Consider the following 21,832-nt stretch of genomic DNA (forward strand, 5'->3'; position numbering starts at 1 on the left):
CACAGCTACCCAAAGCTACCAAGAAGTTTCAAAAGCTTGATGTAAACTTGTTTGAGGTTGGCTTTGAGCTGCTTCTCAGAAGCTGAGAAATATTGTACTATGCGTCAAAAACAAATTTACAAATATAAACTCACAGTTGGGGAAAACCACGCTGAACTTAAATTGCTTCAAATTCTTAATCTGGTCCTGCTTGCTTACGTTGGGTGGTCTATGTCCTAAGATTAGCAGCTAAAATGAGACATTCTAAAAAGTATCATGGTCCGCGTTCAGTGTCTAAGTAGGATAACTAACCCTCATCAGTTGGGAGGGTCCACATTTATGTCTTTTTATTATTCTGGTGTGATCATCAATACCCCTCCTTCCCACTCTCATAAGTGTTTTGGTTTGTATGATAAATTGCCCCTTCCATCAATCTGAAACCCAAGAGCCTGAAAATTTCTCAAGTTAGTTAAGGCGAAAGCCATCTGTGGGTCAGTATTTTACAACTCAAGAGACAAAACTGAATGCTACAGATAAAGACAACTGAAAAAAGTTGCAGAAGAAAGAAGCAACATTTGGACTGAGAAGGGACCACCTGAACTCAATCAGTGGCAAATCAGAAGAACCTGGGAACTATGACCATGACAGAGCTGGCTACACAACATATGACTTGCATAGCAGGAGTCTGAGGGTATCTGTAAGCATGACTCTCTGCCCATATAGTCAGACTTACAATGACCTCTACTATCTACCACTGTATTTCTGTGTGGAGATTATAAGCTAATGCAATTAAAAGAAAAATATAATGCAATTAGGTACAGCTACCCAAAGAAAAGTAATCAGCAAAGTAATCAAGGTGAAGTAGCTTAATGACACAATTTGGAAAATATTCACGTAACTTTTGAACAAAGGTCCCTTCACCCCAACTGAGAAAAGTAGCCATAGACACATGACAGGTAAAAAATGACAGATTTGAAATAGTCTGAGTACTCCTAACTCTGAATTAAGAACTGCTTAGCAGCTACAGGCAAAGGGCAGACCTACAACACTACGAACACAGACGCAAATCCTATGAGCTTCTGCTGGGCAGAGAATTGGAAATAAAATCACAAGGATGGTGCTGCTCATTCCTGACCATGATGACAACCTTCTGGGCTTAAGGGTGCTAAGTATGTTGGAAAATGTCCTACAGTGCAATAATGAAGATGCAATACTGTGGCCATGAGGAGCCAGGGAGCCTACTGCTCCACCATCCTCACTCAGGGCTGGACGGCAGGGCTACAGGCAGAAAGCACCCCCGGCTGTCCTTCTTTCCTTACACCACGAAAATGCCTTCATACACTCACAATGCAAATGTACAAAAAACTGAATTTCAGGAGGAAAGAGCAAAAATTTTATTACATAGACAGTAAGTGTGACTACTCACAGCCCCTTTACAAACAGAAGAGTGGACGTCAGTTGCCTTAGGAAAAGGCAACGTTTTGCCCATCCTCACCTTCTGTCATCCAGACTGAGAAAAGTGATGCAAAGCCACATTAGTGACAAGGTACAACAGGCAGTTTGGAGGCTCAGAGAAGGAGCAACATCGGAAGCGAATACAATCACCCTCAGGAAGGTACTGAAGGCACAGCAACCCTGGTTCTCTGCTTTACCATCTGACAGAAGAGTTGTTGAAACACTTAAACCCCTTCCTAATGCAGGTCAGGCCTGGAGAGCCAGCCCTAAGCTGTCTGGAACGTTCAAGTGACAAGGCACTGGTTCCGCGCAGAGGAGGCTTGCAAGGATGGCAGGAAGCCCTGGCACTCCTTGGTCCTCCCCAAGCACCACCCAGCACTGCATTCTTATAAACCTCATGTTTTAATTTTCAGAGTTCCTAAGAGTCACGTGGTGCTTTTACTGTAGGTACCAAATGCCTGCAATAACTCATCAGTTTGTAATTTTCTGAAGTGTGACCTTAGGCCAAGTATGCACCTCTATGCATGTCATTATTCTTTATCCTATAAATAGAGAAAATACACAATAGGCTCCCATCCCAGAGTATGTGTGAGGAATAAATCATGTGTTCTTTTATGGAAACAAGCCTGCTATACAACACAAGTTTGATGTTTCAAAATATTCCAATAGATTTGAAAGATGGAAATCCACCTTCAACCCAAGCTCATCGGATGCCATCCTAGCCACAGGTTATTCACTCTGCAAACTCGAGAAACATCTGCAACTAAACAGCTGCTGCAGGCAATGGAGACTTATTCTCCATAGTCTTTGAAACAGATAGACTCTCACTCCGGAAAATTCCTGACCAGCTCTGAGATTTTCCCAGATTCTGATGGAGCTCAGAGACAACTGGGCTTTGAGAAGGTGACCGTGGGCTGCTTTGTTTGCTAGAGGAGGTGATGTTCCTACAGGGTGGTCTGGCTTCTTTAAGGAAAAAAAAAAAAAAAAGATACACAGACCAGGAAAAAAAAAAAGGCAACACAAACCAACAAAAAATGCCAGGAATGCAAGCTCTACCAACCAGATAAATAAATACAATGTGAGATACTTCATAATAACTGGACATCGTGCATTTCTCAACCCTGCATAACGGAAACTCTACTTGTCCACCAATCCTTCACATAGGCCCCGCTCCTTGGAACTCACGGACTCCCTGCTCTGGGTAACACTGACAATCTGTATACCCAAAGGAACTGACCCACCTCCAGCCTCTAGCAATGATCGCAGGGTCCCGAGACACTCTACAAGTTATCTCCTTGCCACGTCGCTTCTTGGACCCAGGGCCAGAAACTCAGAGCCAAGCAGGTGAAAAAGTCCCCGGTGACTTTCTATTCTTTCTTTCATAAGTAACGGATTTAGGGAAGCTGTATCCCTGCAACCACCACATTGCATCCCCTATGAAATGTTTCAAACAACTCGGGAAACTGTACACAGGTAAAGGTTATATGTTTTGTTAACTTGCTTTCTAGCTAACTGTCAGAATGTACTACAGATCAGGCGCTTTGTCCATATTTTGTACACATTCATAGTTTTCAACCTCATACCATCCCCATGACGTAGAACAATAATCACATTCACTTTGCACGTGCTGGAGCTAAGCCACAGAGAGATTAAGTAATTTGTTCAAAGTCGCACAGCTATTAAGGTCCGAGCTGGGATTCACACCCAGACAGGCTGGCTCCAGAATCCATGCTCTGAACCATGGGGATCTTCGGGCACTAATGGAATGTGGTCAGTGGGGATCTAGGAGCAAAGAGAGCGAGGGATCCTAAAAGCCTGGCAGCTCTGTTCATCTCTCTTGTCTACACTGATGAAAATACTGACTGTCCAAAGTGGACAAGGCCAGTTTCTTCTTATGTCTGAGGACATTAAAGAGCCCTACTGGGTGGACACTCTCCACTGCAGCAGCACAGGGTCAGGGCTGGCCCTTGTATGCCTATAAATGGGGAAACATCCAGAATTAGAACCCCTGCTATTATCTGGACACTAGGTTCATCTCACCAGGAAAACAAGGGTGGAATGGCGAAGGAGAGGGAAAATGAAGCAGCTCGGGAATGTGTTTGCTTTGGCACTCGGCCTTGGTGGCCTCAGTCCCTTCAGCAGACTCCATACCAAGGAGAGCCAGGAATAACTCAATGGTTGGATTTAGCTTATTTAAGATCTGTGAGGGTTGGAGAGACAGCTCAGTGGTCTAAGCGCCTGCCTCACAAGCACAAGGACCCGGATTTGATCCCAGATACCACAGGCCGTGCCACCACGCTGGTCACTGAAACCAAGTGTGGTGGTGCACACCTGTAATCCCAGCACTGGGGAGGCTGAGCCAGGAGGATCACTACAAGTCTGAGCTGCATAGTGAGACCCTGGACCAAATGTATGCATATACATACATGCATAATTTTTAAAAAATAAAAGATCTGTGACCAGAGCACTCAAACACTGTATCCTACTTTCCATATACAAAGGATATTCAGTCCTAGTGCTATTTCAAAGTGCATGTTAATTTGGTACTTAATGTACTTAATGCTGTCAACATCCTGTGAGGTCTCAATCTAGAACAAAAGTGAATAAAGGTTCTTGGTCAGTCCTAACCACAGAAGCAGGCAAGTGTATTCTGGCTCCTGTTTCAACACTGACCTCCCTACTGCTTCTTCCCTTTGGCTCATACATTTGGAAAGGGGCAGAAAGGAAATTCTGACTTAATCGCTCGAGCCACATAAGATCCCACACTAGCTGTCTCCACACATACGAAATTAAGCAACCCCAAGAAATCTTTCTGACAGACACTGAGGTCACAGCTGTGGATGCGAAGCCACGCTGCAAGCAGTTGAACTTTAAACACACGTCGTCTATGCACCGGTGAGTATGGCAACCCTCCACGAGCTGGCTTGTCCTTCCACCAGCAAAAGCTGGCATCCCTGACCAGGGTTTAGTGAGGCTTCGCACCTGCAAGCTTAGGTCTCGCTTCAGAGTTCCTCCACTGAGCTTTCTAAAGGTGGACTGCAGTATCACAGCAATGTACACTGAGAAGTGAGAAACAGTTCATTTTACTTCAGCCACTGGTTCTCCGGATATTTTTACTTACTTACTTGTTCTGGCCTCTTATTTGCCTCTCTGAGCTATGGGTATAATATTTACATATCATAAGTAACTTAAGTCCAGGGGGGAGAAAATAAGTGAAAAATTAGTCAATATAGTCTATATATCCTTCCACCTTCTGCTTTTTTTCCTCTCAAACAAGTGTTAGAAATCAAACCTCATTACAATGAATGGCAGGTGACTGCCTGATTTCTTGGGCCACTTGAAATTCTACTGGCAGCCACTAACTAAAACTGACCAGGGCCTTAGAAACCTTTTCTGAACAAGAAAGCCACTATAGGGGCCGGGGAGATGGGTCAGTAGAATAAGTGTTTGCCTGGCAAGCTCAAGGGTCTGAGTTCAATCCCAGGTTCCGCAAAAAAAAAAAAAAAAAAGAAAGAAAAAAGAAAGCCACTATAAAGCCAACTATGATATGCGGTACTGACCAGAGCAGGAAGCCCCCCTGGACCCATCTCACACATGGGCAAGCTAAATGAAGTTAGAAGTTCAGGGTTTATTTTAACAAATAACTGAAATATAGCACCATATACTTTAAATCTCTAATATTTAATATTAAATTACAAAGAAGCATGCTTTAGCTGTGTACAGTGATCTAAAACATGTGTTGCCAGGGGCTCTGCTACATTCTCAGCATGAACAATCCATTGTAGGTATGTGAACTGACATGTCAACATGATATTTCCCAGATGACAAAAATCTGCCTCTTGCTCATAAACACACATAGCACATATATACACAGGCCATTCTAAAGGAAAGGACCTAGGGGTTGAGTCTGTATCTTTGCTGTGTGCTATCCTTTCAAATCCACTGAATCAATTATGACAATTCATTCACGCTTTCTTGAACCCCCGAACACAACCATGACAGCAACTTCATTTCTCAACGGTAGCTCTAAGTACCCACAAGGTCCCTGCGCTGTTAGCAGATGACAGCACCGCTCCGACCATCGTCCTACTAACAAGAAACAAGCCCAGCTTTTTGTGCACAACAGTCCCGGGTTACAGTGTCGGGAGCCCTGCAGGAGGAGGCTTGACTTAATGCCTAGGGTCCCAGGATGAGAAAACATCAGCTTCTTTGTGTTAAGAAGTTTGAACAGGTTAAGAAAGGGTTAAGACAAGCAATTAATTACAGCAGAGGCAAAGAAAAGCCAGCAACTGCACTTACTGATAATCAGATACAAAGAGGTGTGTGCTAGCACAATTCATTATTTTCCACAATGCAGCACCTTCTCCCATTTTCGCCTCCATAATCACTAAGCCCCCTGGCTAGCTGGCAGTCCCCTATTTCCTCTCAAAGGGCATAGTTTCAGGAATCCCGTGGAGCCGGGCTTCATCTACTTAGCACCAAAATTTGTGTCTTATGACGAAATGCGACAATTTCTGTCCTATCTGTCCTGTCTTCAAAGCCTTACATATCAAGTCAGTCGACACCTTACTCCAAAAACACAAAGTCTCAGCCTACGCTGGGATGCTCTTCCAGTACTACCGGACGAGTTTACAGAGGGACCGAAACATAAGGAAAGTTAGTGAAGTGCACGAGCCGAAGCGGACTTTACCAAAGTTGAGAGATAATTCCAGCCCTCCTCCCACCTCCTTGGTCTCAGGCTAAAAAGAGCGAGAAGCACAGGGACATGTCACGGACGCTCTGAAAGGCAAGACATCTGAAAATGCGCTTGAAGGACAGCCTGTTAGGCACCCTCCCGGTTCTCTCGCCCAGGGCGTCCCACCAGGTCCAGTGCTGGGGGACAGAGGCCAAGGATCATAACCCTGGGTTACATTAAGAAATAACGTCAGGGGGTCCTCGCTCCATCGGGAACATTAAAAAAAAAAAAAAGCAGGGACGTTGAAAATTCATTCTATAAGCTTTTCCTCACAACTTACAAAAACGCAGTGGTGAAAATAAGCAACACCCCTCACCCAGGAGTCCCGGCCTCCACCGTCCTCCCGCCTCCGCCCCACGCGGCCGCAGCATCCCCGCTCCCGCAGGACCCCGGCCCGAGGGGACAGCTAGAGGGACAGCTAGAGGGACGAGCGCGGGGCCGGCGGGCGGGGCGGGACCTCGCCGTCGCCACTCACCCGGGGAGGGGAAAATCTCCAGATCGACTTTTTCCGTCTTGATGATGGTGAGAGTCGGTTTGAGATCGACGGCCGCCTTCATGGTGCCGGGAGTGGGGGGCCGACTGGATGAGAGCAAGTTTGCCTTCACTTGGCTTTGGTTATTTTTTTTTTTTTTCCGCTTTAATGGGGACTGCTAACAAGGGAAAGGGAACGAGGCGAAAATCCGACTCTCCTTCCTAAAACAGACAAACAAACCTCAAATTCCCGTTGAGCGTGCCCTGCGCCCGGAAGATGCGCGCCGGGCACTGTGTCCCGGGAAGTTGGCACTTGCGGAGCAATGAGCGCGCTCGGGTGCAGCTTGGCCGCGCCGCGCCCGCGCCCTCTTCTCCGCCGCGCCGCTCGCTCGCTCCGCGCTGCGCTCGCCCCGCCCCCGGGGCGTGGCCTGCCTCCCGCCGGCGCGCTCCGTGGGGGGAGGGGGGAGCGGGGGCGGAGGGGCGGGGCCGGACCCCAGCCGCCAATCGCCGCCAGCGGCCGGAAGCGAAAGGGAGGGCGGGGGAGGAGCCGTGCGGGCGCCCGCCGGCGCTCCGCGGAGAGTGCTGGCGCTGGAGTTCCGGAGCGCGGGCCGCGCGCGGGGGCTGCCTCCGCGGATTCGGGGAAGTCCGCCCGATTCTCCACGCATTCCAGAGGCCTTGGTCACCCGCCGCTCCCCCTCCCGGTAGCGGCATAGTGTTCCCAGCGCTCGTACATCAGTCATTCACAAAGACTGACGCACAGGACGCGAGCCCTGGACCCGGGGGCGGCGCGAGAGGGGGTCCGCGACCCGGGGTCCCTCGCGGCTCCCTGGATGCGGGGCTGCGGCGACAGTACTTCCCGAGGGTGCCCGCGGCTTCACAGCCGCCCTTGGCAGAGCTACGGAAGGAAAGCAGCAGCGCCCCGGGGAGAAATCCGGCTTCTCCGTGCTCAGGACTAAGCCTAAGGCAGCCTGCGCCACCCGAGACCCCAGAAACAGGCCCGCGTGCTCTGCGTTGGCGAAGGAGGCCGCAGCGCGGGCCGGAGGGGAGGAGGAACTCGGGTCTTCTTAATTATTTTTTCTCTGTCACCGTTGGTTAAAGCTTTGTCTTTCCTAGACTATTAAATAAAACTGACTCTCTCTTGCCACCCCTGCTACCAAAAAGAATGGTGATGTTGCTCTGGTTTGAATTTCTGTAGTGTGTCATTGGCAGACCGTGACGGAATCAGAGTGTGCACACCTCCTGTTATGTTTGGAAACAGTATGAACTCCACTAATTCCTGATCTGCTGCTCCTGCATTGGTGCTTATAAATACAGTTGATGCTAACCACCAAATCATAGAATTGCATACACAACTCTAGCCAGGTGTTGAAATCTACCTTTGGCTAACTAAAAGAGTTAACATAAATCTTTCGGAGCAATCTCAGATAAAGCTCCTTTTAATGCAATTTCCTAATTTCTAAGCATATGTGGAACTCCCACAACTTGTTATAACTGTAACTTCGGATTCTGGTAAATTTTAACAAACATGCTCACCTTCATCTAAGCTATTTTGGGTTTTGATTTTTGTTTTTGTTTTTTTGGTTTTTTGTTGTTGCTTAGAACATTAGTAACTTGAAGATTTCCTGTAGCAAATCAGAGAAGGAGCCAGGACTACAAAATAAATCTCTTAACTCTTGATCCAAGTTCCAGATTATACCCTTTCTTCACTGACCAGAGGAAAATATTTGTATGTGATCATCCAATTTTTGAAAGAACAAAGACTGCTGCAATCCAGCTGTGTTTCCAGAAGGTATGAGAAAACAATGCTGGCCTCCAGATGACAAGAACAGATACTTTTGAGCCTGGGAAAAGCTCAGGGAAACAGCTAATGAATGGATTGTACATTCACGCACCCAAACAGGCAGCAAAGAAAGGGATCTTGAACCAAGTCCCGCCTTACTATGATGACATCAGTATGACTAAACAAATCAAGAATTGCTTTTGAGAATTTTGTTGCTGTTGCCTTAAAAAAAAAAAATGAGTATTGTTCTAAGTGTGAGCAATTTCTCCATTTGCAAATGCACTTTCCTCAGGGTAGCTCTTTGCTTCCCCAGCCTGCTCCCCTACGTTTCTCCCAAGCTAGCCTAAACACTCAAAGCACTAAAAAGCCCACCGTGATTCAAAAGTAAACATGCTCCATTCTAGCAATGAAGGAATTTGCTTCTTCTAATTCTTCAACAGTGACGAATCAACTAGCCAATGGGCCGTGTTTCTAATCCAGTCCTGAAGCACAGAATCCCAAAATGTCTCAATGTCCAAATCAGGGAATGGGTTAGTAGAGTAGGAGTCACCACCGACCTCTCAGAAGGTTACTTCTGAACGTTGTCAGAAGTTATGTATTTGACTTTGAATCTGGTTGAAACTTTCCCTAGGATGAGGAACACTAATAAGGTCATGCTAAAATATTGTTACATATTTAGAACATGTCTAAGTCAATCAAGGCCTATGTCATCCTTGATTTATCAGTTTTGATAAATGACTCTTATTCTCTAGGGCAAGTAGATTTTTCTGCTGTTGTTATGGACTTTAAATGACATTTCTATCTTTATACCCTTAAGAAAAACCTAGCCCAGAGTCTAAGGTATAGCAGATATTTGATCAGTATGTGTTGCATGAGGAACTATCGGCTTTCTGGCTACTGTGGGCTTTTAGTTTGCCAATGATTCTTCCTAATTTGTAGGCTGAGTTTGACATGTTGTGGCTTGTAAAGATGCTTTTTCCTTCATGGTAAAGTAGACTGTATCCCCAGCACTAAAACCCACTCAGGTTCACGTGTGCCTTAGTCCCCTACCAAAAAAGCAGAGGCAGCCACTCCTTGCCCTTCCTATATTTAAGCATGATATTTTTTCAGTAGTGCGTGTGATGATGATCCTTAAGAACTCGGGGGGAGGGGGGGAGAGAACAAGTACATCTTCACTTTTCTTATAACACAAGAATCTGCTTCTCCTGCACTGGAGAGGAAATGGCTTTGCACTTTAAATATTCCTTGGACTTTAACTAATTCCATACAACCAAGAGCTGACACTCCTTAAATTAGTACTGTCAAATTAGAAAAGGTATGGAAAGTCTGCAGGAATTGGGGGACAAGAGTGTAACAGTAGGCACAGATGGTATCAGCAAAACAGTCCCCTTTGTACAGGAATTCCTTCCACACAATTCCTTACATCCATGCAGTATGAAAAACCATACACTTTGGCCTTTATTTACACTCTTCCCTCAATTTCACACCAACCTCAATTAAAAAAAAAAAAATGAAGAACACGCCTTATTCCAAGTAGTCATGGAAGACACAGGCTCCCACTCCAGTAGAGTGCTAGTTTTGTCTTTTGCTGAATCATGAACTTCAACAGAACAAAGACTGTGAGTCTTGAGCTAAAATCTGAGGTACACATTACCTAAGGTAAGCGCAAAAACATCCAGACCACTAACGGTTGATCCACAGCATGTTTATGACTCACAGATGTTGATTTACTGGTCTAAATGTAAGATTTAAAAAAAAAAAAAAAAAAGCTTTCAAGCTCTCAATTAACAACCTGTCTGAGCTTCATTTGTGGTCTCATTTTTGTTTTAGAAAAATGCAACAGTCCCTGTCACACTCAGAAAGAGGCTTAGAAAGCTTAACTCTAAAGCAAGTGGTTTTTCAGTCATTAAAAAGCACATTGGAGAAGGAAAATGCCTGGAGCTTCAATATCTATGATTGTCCAACAGCAATGAAAAGGAAAATCTAAGATAGGAAGGAAAACTAAAATAATATTCTTAATTACAATTAAATTGCAAAGGGCCTTAGGGTCAGTTCAAGAACCAGTGTCCCAGAATCTGAAGGTAGTGGCTTACTGGTGGTTAATTCTGTGACCTCACCAGTGTCACTTAACCTTTCTGTGTCACAGCCTCATCTCTGCTTCAGGGAGTAAAGTCACCCAGTCTATCCCTAGCATGTAGTACAGATTCATTAGCTATTGTTGTGAAGGTACAATAAACAATGAGTGATTAGACAGCTGCAGTTATAAGGGGGAAAGGGAGGAGGAAGGAGAAGATTTGGTGGCCTATTTTCCTGGAAAACTTTAATAAATCAGAGATCTTATTGAGTGGTGCAGGCTATGGGATAAAACACAGATTTTGAATCTAGCTGCACCAACTAATCTGCTGAATTAACATGGGTGAGTCACTTAATCCTAAAACTCAGTTCCTCCATTTGTGAAATAGAAAAACCAATAGCACCTGCCTTTTAAGGCAATTTGTAGGATTAAATGAGGTGATACAAACAAAGCACTTAGCAAAAGTCAAAAAAGTGTTCAATTAATATCAAATCATTGTTCCTGTCTTTAAGATCAAGGGCAACATAGAAAATGTATGAAATTACATTAGCTCTTTCTCTCTGGCCATCTATTTGCTGAGTAGCTTGGTACAACTCTCCAGAGAAAGATCAGAATAGCTATTATCTTTAATGTAAAAATCAGTGTAAGCCTGTCCCTCTATTCTTGAATTGGGAACTGTCCAACTTTGGCTTTGCTTGTAAACTTCCAGTACTACCTAGGTGGGAAAGAAAACATATTTGTATTTATCTTGCTAGTTCTAGAACTGCTGTGCTTGGAACTCTCAGAGGAGATCACATTGTGGTGCCTCTGTGGATACCAAATTTTAGGTCTTCACTGAAGACGCAGCTGAGCTAGACAGAAGCACCTTCGTGGTATCCAAGAGCAGTCCTCCGATTTACCAGAGGGAAGAGCTTGGGGCAGAATGTGTGATCCTGCGGAGTACCCCACAATCACAAGGCCATGTCAGTACAGTACATCGCTGCCCTCTCCACAGCATCCCCTGGTATTTAGAGGATCACTCTGGCAAGAGAAGTCAGGCTCACTCAGCTTGGTCCTTGACATCCTTGAGACACAAAGCAAGATTGCTTTGCAAGGGCACAGATCGATGATTGGCTAAATTGTTCAAAGTCCAACAATATTCTGTGCACTGGATGTGCTGTTGTAGGGCAAGTACATTTCAGGATAACCACGCTATTATTCCCTGTGGGAGACAGCTTGGCATGGGCTATAAGGAGAAAAAGGGTCTGGGTTGGCTCTATTGCTGTCTGCAATTTCTTTAGACTATAATTATGAACCATTCAACTGCATCTGCAGCCCCAACAATGTGGGATGGATTGGCCCAATCCACAGACCAAGCGACATTTTAAAATCTATCAGTTTAGACATCACGTATTCTTCTTGCAGCAAATCAGACTGTACTCAGACAGACAGAGATGAGGAGCTGCCAATCAAGGCTACAGTATTCGGAGGCCTCCTCCACACCTTGGGTCTGTTTGCGTCTCCAAAGTACGTTTCCGATGATTGCTGCTCTTTTTCTGGGTCTGAATAAACGCAGAACACAGGCTACCCCCACGAAGCTGTGCAGATTGTATAACTTGCATTCCAATTTATGTTGCCCTGAGTCAGCCTCATGAGGAGGTGGAAAGATGGTGGCATTAACAACGGCAGAAGTGGAGAACCAGGCTGCTAGCAAGGGTTCCACACCCTGCTGGAACTGGATTCCCAGCCCCTCTCCCCCAAGCCCGCAGGTGGGTTCCTCCTGGGGGAAAAGCTACAGCCTCCTTCTGATCTTACCCTGCTTTTCTCTTAGGTTACAAAGACAACACCAAACTTCAAAACAGATGTTCTTTGCAGTTGTGGTTTGAATCGCACATTAAGAAAATTTCATTGTGGAACCTTCCTCCCTTCCCACCCTCCCCCTCGCTTTCATTTTAAAAGGCCAAGTCAGTTGCCCCAAAGGACTTACACACACCACCCTAGAGATCAAGGAGCAGAGACAGGTGGTGAATTTCTCCATGCTGGTCTTGGTGCTGGGAGTTAAGCAAAAGCAACAGCACTAGAAGAAGAAATAGCCCGACAGCAAAGAGGAAGGCGACAAAGAAGAAACAGTGGAATGGGCTCCTGCAGGAACAAGGGATGGACCCACCATGGGAGCTGATGGGGCAGAGGAAGAGGAGTCAGGGATTCCACAATGCTGTTTCTCTAGAACTTCTTCGGAGTGAAATTAAGAAAAATTTCTGCACATTAAATGAAATCACCAGCAGAGTGAAAAGAAAAAAAAAACACAAATTAGGAAAAAATTTTAGCTGACTGTCCTTCAGACAAAAGGGCTTCTATCTAGAACATATGAAGAATTTTTAAAAATCAGGTCTCCAAAATTCAATCAAAAAATGGGCATCTGAGGTGAATAAACATTTCTCAGATAAAAAATATAAATGGAAAATAAATATATGAAAAAATGTTCAACACCAGTGGTCATTTGAGAAATGCAAATTAAAACAACACTGAGATTCTATCCCACTCCAGAAAGAATGGTTGTCACCAAGCAGCCAACCAATAGCAAATGTCAGAGAGGCTGTAGGGAAAGAGAAACCCTTCTCCACTGTTGGGGGGAGATGAGACCAGCACAACCACTGTGGAAATCAGTGTGGAGGGTCCTCAAAAACCTAGGGTTGGAGGTCCCATTCAACCCTGCTGTTACCCTCTTGAGTATTTTTCCACAATTGAAATCATTATGCCATAGTGACATATATGCTCCTGTTGTTTATAGTAGCACAATTTATCATAGCTAAGTTTTAGAAACAACCCAAATTCCCATCAACTGAGGAATGGGTAAGAAAGATGTGTATTTTTACACAACAGAGTATTATTCAGGTTTAAAAAATATAAACTTGAGGCTTTTATAGGTAAATGGATACAACTAGAAACCACACTCACAAGTGAAATAAATCGGACCGTGTGTGTAAACATCATATTGTCTCCCTAGTGTAAGAACCTGAAAAGTAACTAACATCTAGGGGTCAGGGAGATGGCTCAGTGGAATAAGCACTTGCCTGGCAAGTGCAGGGGCTAGAGTTCAATCCCCAGTTCTGAAAAAAAAAAAAGAAAAAAGAAAAAGAAAGAAAAAAGAAAAAGAAAAAAGAAAAGAAAAGAAAAAGAGTAACTAAAATCTGAAAGGTACAAGAGCTACTGTGAAAGGGAAAGAATCTGTTCTAAGGGAAGAAACAACTGGGATGAAGAAAAGGATGAAAGAAAGAAGGGGAAAATATCTGTCTATCTATCTATCTATCTATCTATCTATCTATCTATCTATAGGATAGTTTGGATAATTACCTTGCTCTTTTCCACTGGTCTATTGAAGGAGTAAATTATGCTAAAAGTTTTTTTCTTTTTATTTTCTTAAAAATTTTTTAACCAATTTTGCATGTTTATATCTGGTAATCTAAACAACTAATGTGAAGACAGCATTACACAAGATAATAACCACTGTTGAATTCCTATTATTTTCTTTAGTGAAATTCTATGTTGCTTGTAATGTTTGTTTGCTTTTATTGCTAATTTTTATTCTCTTAAAAAGAAAGATGAAATTAAGACTTGTGAAATGTCCAGCATCTTCACAAAGCTAGCTTCCTTGTCCTAGGCGAGCAACAGACTTGGACCTACCAACAAAACAGCAAACTGAGAGGCCCAGCTCAATAGGAGGACCTTATGCTGAAAGGGGCGCAAGGGGTCCAGGATAGAAACTAGACGGCTGGACCCCAAGAGGTCACAAGAGGTGCAAGGACAGGCTGAAAGTTTAAACACACAGTAGGTTTGTTTCCCCCTATGCAGACCTCTGCATAGCAGAGTAATCCTCCCTCGTAAATTTCCATCCTGTTCCCCCAGGTTGCCCTTTTCTTGCTCAGCAGCCTTCCTGCGCATGCCCAGCGTAGGAGGCAGAATTCGCTAGTCTGCCTCGTAAACTCCTTTAGGGCAGCATCTGAGGCTCAGTGGTTATGATATCCTGTGCCGCTGAGCTGCAAACAGTAAGGGCTCAGTAACGTTTATTAATTAATGAGCAGCTAATTTGCTACTGTGGATCTTTACAGGAAAATCAGACTTATTATCAATTGCACATTATTTTGTTTAAAGTGAAACTCTAATTTGACCAAAGTTTAAAGAACTGAGTGTGTGTGTGTGTGTGTGTGTGTGTGTGTGTGTGTGTGTGTGTTGGGGTGGAAGGGAAGAGGGGTTTAATCTGAACTACATCCCCAGCTCTTTTTTTAGCCTTTATTTTGAGACAAGGAATTGCTAAATCACTTTTTTTTTCAGTACTGGGGATTGAACTCAAGACCTTGAGCTTCCCAGGCAGGCGTTTATGCTGTTGAGCTCTCCTTGGCCTCCCACTCATTGTTTTAAGCTGGTCTCAAACTTGCAATCCTCCTGCTTCAGCTGCCCACAATGCTGGAATTCTAGGTGTGCATCACCCCCCCCCCCAGATAAAAACTTTCTATTTTTTAACCAAAAACATTTTTATGGGGCTGGTGAGATGGCTCAGTGGTCTAAAGCACCTACTTGGAACAAGCTTAGCAAAGCACAGGGACCGCGGTTCAATCCCCCAGCACCACATGCCAGCCAGCCCCGCCCCCTGGTGGGCTAAGCTGGCCACACACACACACACACACACACACACACAAATAAATAAAATTTTTTTTAAAAAACATTTTTATAATGTCTTACTTTCCCTTTTCTGTTTATGACTGAGAGAATGTTGCTAACGTCATAATATTAATTTGATTTTTTTCATCTGAGTAGAGAAATATGTAGTTGATTGTGAGGGGGAAATGGCCCTTGGCTGGTCACATAGCAAGCCAGCTGTTTCATGATCAGGCTGGACGTTTTGTACAGCATGTTGCTCGAGGCAGACTTCAGGACTTCCTAAACTGAACTGAACTGCACTGCACTGCACTGAATTGAAATGAACTGAATCTTTCGTTTCACTGATTCCCATAAAGGTAAGATGCACAAATGTTATATACATTATATGTAAGATAAGAGAAATATATGCAAAAACCCCTCCGTTTATCCATCTCTCCAAGAAAGAATAAGATGTTCCATGCTTTATGGGCAGCCCGCTGGCTGTAACATATCCCCTCCACCTTCTCAGATTGACCATAATCAGGCAGGTCCCAGAACCACTGTATCTTGAAATATATGCTTTTGCTCTACAGAGATCTCCCACTGGGAGAAAGGGGATAGGTTGGTAGTAAACATGAATGATGAGAGAGTTAGGCTGAAGGAGGAATAAGACAAGGAAGGACAGGGACACTCAGCTGAGCTGGAGCCACACACACACACACACACCACCCCAGTGGGCAATAGAGGCATATAAAAAGGCCACCCCTCTAGCTAGGACAGAATGGTACCCAACACTCAATTTTTTGTATGTTCTAGTGGAAATCATGGTGTTGTAATGTGAGACTCGGCTGATCTTCAACTTCGGAGACCAAGGAAGTAATGGGCTATTAGGATTTCTCTCTCTCCCAGGGCTCTGGGCTGGGTGGATATCATGAGCATATATGATTTTATGTTACTTTTCCAAGACCTGGGATCATATAAGAAAAAATTAAATGTGGAACAATGAATCATCTCACCAGTAAATGCTTTGAGCACATCTTTGTAGTTACTCATACGCATCTTTCTTATCTTACCTCAGCACCTTTTGTCAAGCTGCATTATGGTGGCCTAATAAATTTATATGAATCCTGCCTTCATTGATTTTTTTTAAATTTTATTTGTTCATTTTTGGTACCGGGGATCAAACTCAGGATCTTGAGTTTGCCAGGCAGGCATTTGTGTAGTTGAGCTACCTCCCCAGGTCCATTTTTATTTTCCTATTTATTTTTTCTTTCTTTCTTTCTTTCTTTCTTTCTTTCTTTCTTTCTTTCTTTCTTTCTTTCTTTCTTTCTTTTTCTTTCCAGTACCAGGGATTGAACTCAGGCCCTTGTGCTTGCCAGGTAGGCTCTTAAGCCATCGAGCTACATTCCTGACCCATTTATCAATATTAAACCTAGTGACACATGAAGTAAAATGCATAGCACTTATTAATAAATTCTTATCCTGTAGGGCTGGCCAAATAACTCAGCAGATTAAAGCACCTGCAAGCAGGCAGGCACAGGGGCTGCGGTTCAGTCCCTGGGCCTTCTGTGCCAGCCCTGCCCCAGGGCATGCTGAGGCAATTGAGACTGGGTGTGGTGGTGTGTACCTGTAATCCCAGCTCTTGGGGGGCTGTAAACAGGTGGATCACTACAAGTCTGATCTAGTAGTGAGACCCTGAACCCCTTTAGGCCCTTCCCTAAAATACAAATAATTAATTAATTCTTATCCTGCCTCAAACTTCTTCTTTGGTGTGTTCTCCCCTGAAACATGTGCACAGAGTTTCATTGACTGTGCAGGAACATGCATTTAGAATAAAAACTTTAGGGACCCTAGTACCATTACTCAGATTTAAAATTAACAAAACACCACCAAATATACCATCTGTGTAAAGGTGACATGAAAGACAACCGTAAGCAGGAACATGCCACCTTCCCTGGCACGACAGCCTGAATTTCATTCTCTGCTCTTATAGCCAAGGAGACGGGTGAGGTCCATGTAGCGTGCCGGAAGCCAGCTGCTCAGTGTACAGCAAGCTTCAGGTGCGGGATGAGGCAGAGGCGGACAGTGCTGGGGCAGCAGACCTGGCTCAGCTCTCGTTTATCCGCACTGGCTCCCGCACAATAAAAATCTTTCCTCCTCTGAGTTGGTGGAGAAGAGAGAAGCAATGTGCATGTGTGGCATGTTCAGGAAGCACTGTGCCATCAGCCAGGCCTGTGGGACACACTGCGGAGCCTGTGTCTCACAAGGATAGGTAATGATAGATGTGGAAGATGGAGAGAGAGATGGGCGAACTTACTTCCTCACGCAGTTGTATTGCATCCAATTTATCAGAAACATGTGTTCTCACCAGACTGGGAAACCATGGTGAAAGCCCTCACGGAAAAAATGCCTTGGGTGGGACGGGCCACCGGGAGCCCGTTGGCCTGGGCCGGGGGAAGGGCACAGCTGGGTGGGGAACTGGCAGCTGACTGCGGGCGGAAGAACAAGCGGCAGGCAGCTCTCTTGTGGCAGGTTCCAGGGAGAGAGCCCTTTCCAGGAATTAAAAATACTAAATAATGTTGAGAAATTTTTAAAATAAAAATGATTGAACTTTTCTTTCAGGGAATTCCACGCCTCTGGCAGGTGGCCAGCAGCCAGTACTCCGGGTCCAGGAAAGGCCTGGCATCCACGCACAGAGGCTCATCTGGGTTTCTGTGGTTGTTTTCCCTAGAGCTGATGTTTTCTTCCAAGGAGAGTATTTTCTTTGATTTAATTGAATGGAACTGAGGCATCGAGGTAAAGAGACAATTCCACGTAAGTATTCCTAGTTCCAAATAACCCACACAGAGACCTCCAGTTTCTTGGCCCACAGAAACTATTAGGCTTTGGTGTCCTTGCTACATGGAATACATTTGTACTCTAAAGTGACTGGGGTGGGGACAATGTAGCATAGTGGTTGGTGGCACAAGCTTCGTCAAGAGATAGACAAGAGCGTGTGTGTGAGCCTCCTCACTGTCCAGCTGTCAGCCCTTTGGCCTCAGCAAGCCTCGATTTCTAGAATAGAGATGATAAAAGTGCCCCATTCATAGAGCTGAGCCGAATATAAAATGAGCATGTCAACTGCTTTGCACTGAGCTTCACACAGAGCGTGTGCTTCACAGCTCTTACACGCTATTGCCAATCTTAAAAAGCAAAACTGCGACTTCAGATTTCGTGAGCCTACACATTTTTCATGAACAGTGATGCAAACCATGTTACATGGTACACGGGATTGGGCCATGGTGTCCCTTCTCTGTAGGTGCCTCTAAAATCATGACAAAATTAAGAGATAGTTTTAGGTCTAAACGAGTAAATCACACAAAGCCTGGATGTGGATCGTTTGGCGGGATGGGGGAGATTCTTATTATAGAGATGTGGGATATACTTCTGAAAGTCCTAATCCTAAAATGGCAACTGCACCAAAATTAGCAGCGAAAGGAAGCATTTAGTCTCTCTTAAGGATTCCTTACAATACTGGGTTCTCTCCTTTCATGGTTATAGTCTTGATGCCCATTCGATGTTTCCATACAACATGAATGCAATGAGATCTTCTTAGGCAAACGGCCTTCCCATCTGACTCTCCAGCTGAGGAATAAGTTAGCAAGAGTCTGCGCACTGCTCCACACGTGCTCCGCACGGTGCTTCCCGAGGCCGGCCCCAAACCAGCTCCTATTAGTCAATGTACAACTGCAGCCCCTCCAGGCAAGCCATGATCTTTGTGCTATCTCATCTTACTCCTTCCTGGGCTGTCTCTTCTGCCAATTAGAAGTTTTCTCATTATCTAACCTGTGTGATGTACATCCATGATCATCCCCTGAGCTCTAGTGGTGCCATGCACATGCGTGGTAGTGACAGAATCCTGGATCCGTGTGGCACCCACACCTCCCCCAAATCTGACTTGCCACGTGGGACTCAGATGAAGTTTTCTGTGCTGGCGTTGACTCCCTGTGCTGAGCAGCTCCCCAAAAGAGTCCTCACCTTGCCCCTTGGGCTGCCTCCCAGAGCCACCAATGCTCCTACCGCTGTTCTTCAGAAATACCGATTTTGCTATTTGGGGCGATCGCTACATAATCTCCACCTGGCACTGCCTTTGCCTAGCACCTTGCACGATGGCTGGCTGTATGGAACACACCTAGTCTCCACACTAGTTTGCCCTCTCCGTTTCGGCAGGGTGAGAGCCATATTGTAGACAGAGAAAGCAAACTTCACTGGTTTAGGGGTAGCTAAGGTGGCCTAGCTTAGCCCTGAGCTAATGACGCTGTAGCTTCGCCACTTCCAACAGCCAGAGCAAATAAATGCTGGGGAAATGCTCCAAACTGCACATGGCTGGGTCCTCTGACTCCTTTTCTTTTCTTTCTTTTTTTTTTTTCCAGTGACTTTGGGGAGGTTTGGGCAGTGATCCTGCACACACAATACTGTTCTTGTTCTTCCTTTCTGTACAGAGCAGCCTTGAATAGCTCTGTCTAAAATTATAAGCAGGGGCAGCCCTAGGCTCCAAGAGATCAGAGCCCTCATGCTGGGTTGGAACAAAGACCCTGCTTTTTCCCAACAATTAGCCCTGCAAAAAAGGACATCTATCTCCTTCTATTAAAACCACCACGTGCCTTCAAGTCAGCCCATTGTAAAGCTAATTAAATAACACGCCTCTCTCCCCATGAAGGTCTCCTGATTAGCTCCTCTCAGTCTGAAACCTCTGCAAAGAGCCTAGGGATAGAAAGCCAAAGGTCCACGTTTCAGAAGCCTCACCCCCACTGCCAATTAACCACCCCTGTCCTGATCATTGAGCTCATTCATGCACCGTTCTAATCTGCGGCTCACTCTTGTCGCCACTAATTTGGAGGAATAAACCAAATAGATATTCTTTTAGAAATAAATCACTTGAGGAGGTAAAAGTTTGCGCCATAATGTGAACCCTTTAGAGGGAATATGCCCATACCACAGCCCCAAATGCCACTGCTGCCTCTGCCAGATCACAAGCCCAGGTTGACACCCAGCCCTGTGGCCCCCGCCAACTCGCCACCCTTCATGGGAGGACTCAGACCTGGGTGGAAGAAGGACCAGAGTTCCGGTAGCACACAGGAAGGCAGGGATAAAAAGAAATACGCCGGGGGCCTGCCCTGTAGCTCAGTTCTTTAAGCGGCTGCTTCAACAAAGCAGTCAGGCTCAGGTTGCTGTGGTTCGATCCCCACAACTCAAGCCAGCCAATCCTGCCCTGAAGGCATTCGAAGCAAAAAAAAAAGAAGAAATATGCCATCAATCTGGTACCTGATGGAAGCGTGAAGCACCCACTGCCTCCTGTTAAATTCCTTCAGAGACTCCTCACTGCCAAACAGATAAAATCCACGCAGAGCCCAAAAGTCCAGAAGAGCTTCTGTCCACCCCGCAGCCCCACTTCTCCCCCTCCGCAGGACGGCCTGGCTCTCCAGCCCTCCTGGACTTGTTGGAATCTAGCATTCCACCTTGCACACCTTATACATCTCTCCTTTCTGGAAAGCCTATCAGCCTGCCCCGCTCCGCTGTCGAAACTCAGCAGCATATAGCACCTCTGTTGGGAAGGATTCCAGGGCCTTCCTCGCTGAAATCGGCCACTGTCTCCTCTGTTCTCAGGGATGGCAACCCCTGCTCATCTCACAAGCTTCTGAAGGAGCACTTACCACACTGCTGAAAACAATCAGACTTCCTCAAGGTTGGGGATATTATTTACTCCAATTTGAATTTCCAGCGTGAAACAATGACAGAGACATGGTAAAGGTACAGTGATGGTGGAAGAATAAATAACTGAATAAATGAAGAAGTGAATGAAGCAAGGAATGAATAAGTGTTTGAATGAATGAATGCATAAAAACCATTTTACATTAAATACAATCTGAGCTGGTAAGTTCAGGTCTAACTCAGCTTCCCTATAGACTGGTTCTCGTGTTTGGAAAAGGGTGTCACTATTTCATGGCATGGTTCTTCCCGTTCAAAATTGTCACATTTCCTACATGCATATACCTATATGTATTCTCACACCTTCCTCAAGTGCAATATTTGTTTTTGTTTTTTGTGGAACCGGGGATTGAACTCAGGCCCTTGCGCTTGCCAGGCAAGTGCTTATTCCACTGAGCCATCTCCCCGACCCCTCCTCAAATGCAATTTTTAAATAATAAAAAGTGGAAGGACACCAGGCCAGCCATTTTCTGCATCTGCTTGCTAGTTCTGCAGTCTAACTGGTCAAATCAACTTCAGCCTTGAGGTTTCTTGCTCACTTTGCTTTTAGACCCTTACAAACCTTTCTGTCTAAATGTTTTTAAGACTCACTCGTTTTCTCGAATGTTCCACATAGATGAGTAGATGTCCAATTTACAAAGTAGTACCACATTTAATTTGGGTCTCTTGTGAAGTACTCATATGCCTCAAATTTATCAGTGAAGGAAAAAAAAATTAAAGCACCTGAACAAAAAAAACAAGGTGTGATCAAAATACATGATGAATTTTTAAATTTTCAAAATGTACTACATTAGAAGACATTCCGTGGGTTCCTGCCACTGTCTGGGGCAGTTCTGGAGGTCCTTTTCTGTAACGGAATGCTGCTGCTGAGTGACAGCCAACACAAAGACAGGCTCACAGAAAGGTCACAGTGTGTCCTCATCTCCCCTGTGCGCCAGGTCTGACATCCTGTGATTTCTGGCCCTTCCCCGGG

The 21,832-nt window shown here is 45.0% G+C and overlaps 1 protein-coding gene across 5 annotated transcripts in view; it reads right to left on the reverse strand.

The window, feature by feature from the left end:
* Nucleotides 1-21,832, reverse strand: part of Ets1 (ETS proto-oncogene 1, transcription factor) — a 131,487-nt gene that overhangs the window by 56,033 nt on the left and 53,622 nt on the right. For 2 of the 5 annotated variants that reach the window (XM_023701436.1, XM_004641409.2), the window contains exon 1: nt 6,645-7,025. The exons of the other annotated variants lie outside the window; for them this stretch is intronic. In XM_023701436.1, coding sequence (XP_023557204.1) covers nt 6,645-6,726 — 82 coding nt within the window. In that variant the 5' untranslated portion in view covers nt 6,727-7,025. Of the gene's footprint in view, nt 1-6,644; nt 7,026-21,832 lie in introns of those variants that run through there. 5 annotated transcript variants of the gene reach the window in all.

This window comes from Octodon degus, unplaced genomic scaffold, assembly GCF_000260255.1.
Source record: "Octodon degus isolate 3935 unplaced genomic scaffold, OctDeg1.0 scaffold00136, whole genome shotgun sequence".
Classification (NCBI taxonomy): Eukaryota; Metazoa; Chordata; class Mammalia; order Rodentia; family Octodontidae; genus Octodon; species Octodon degus.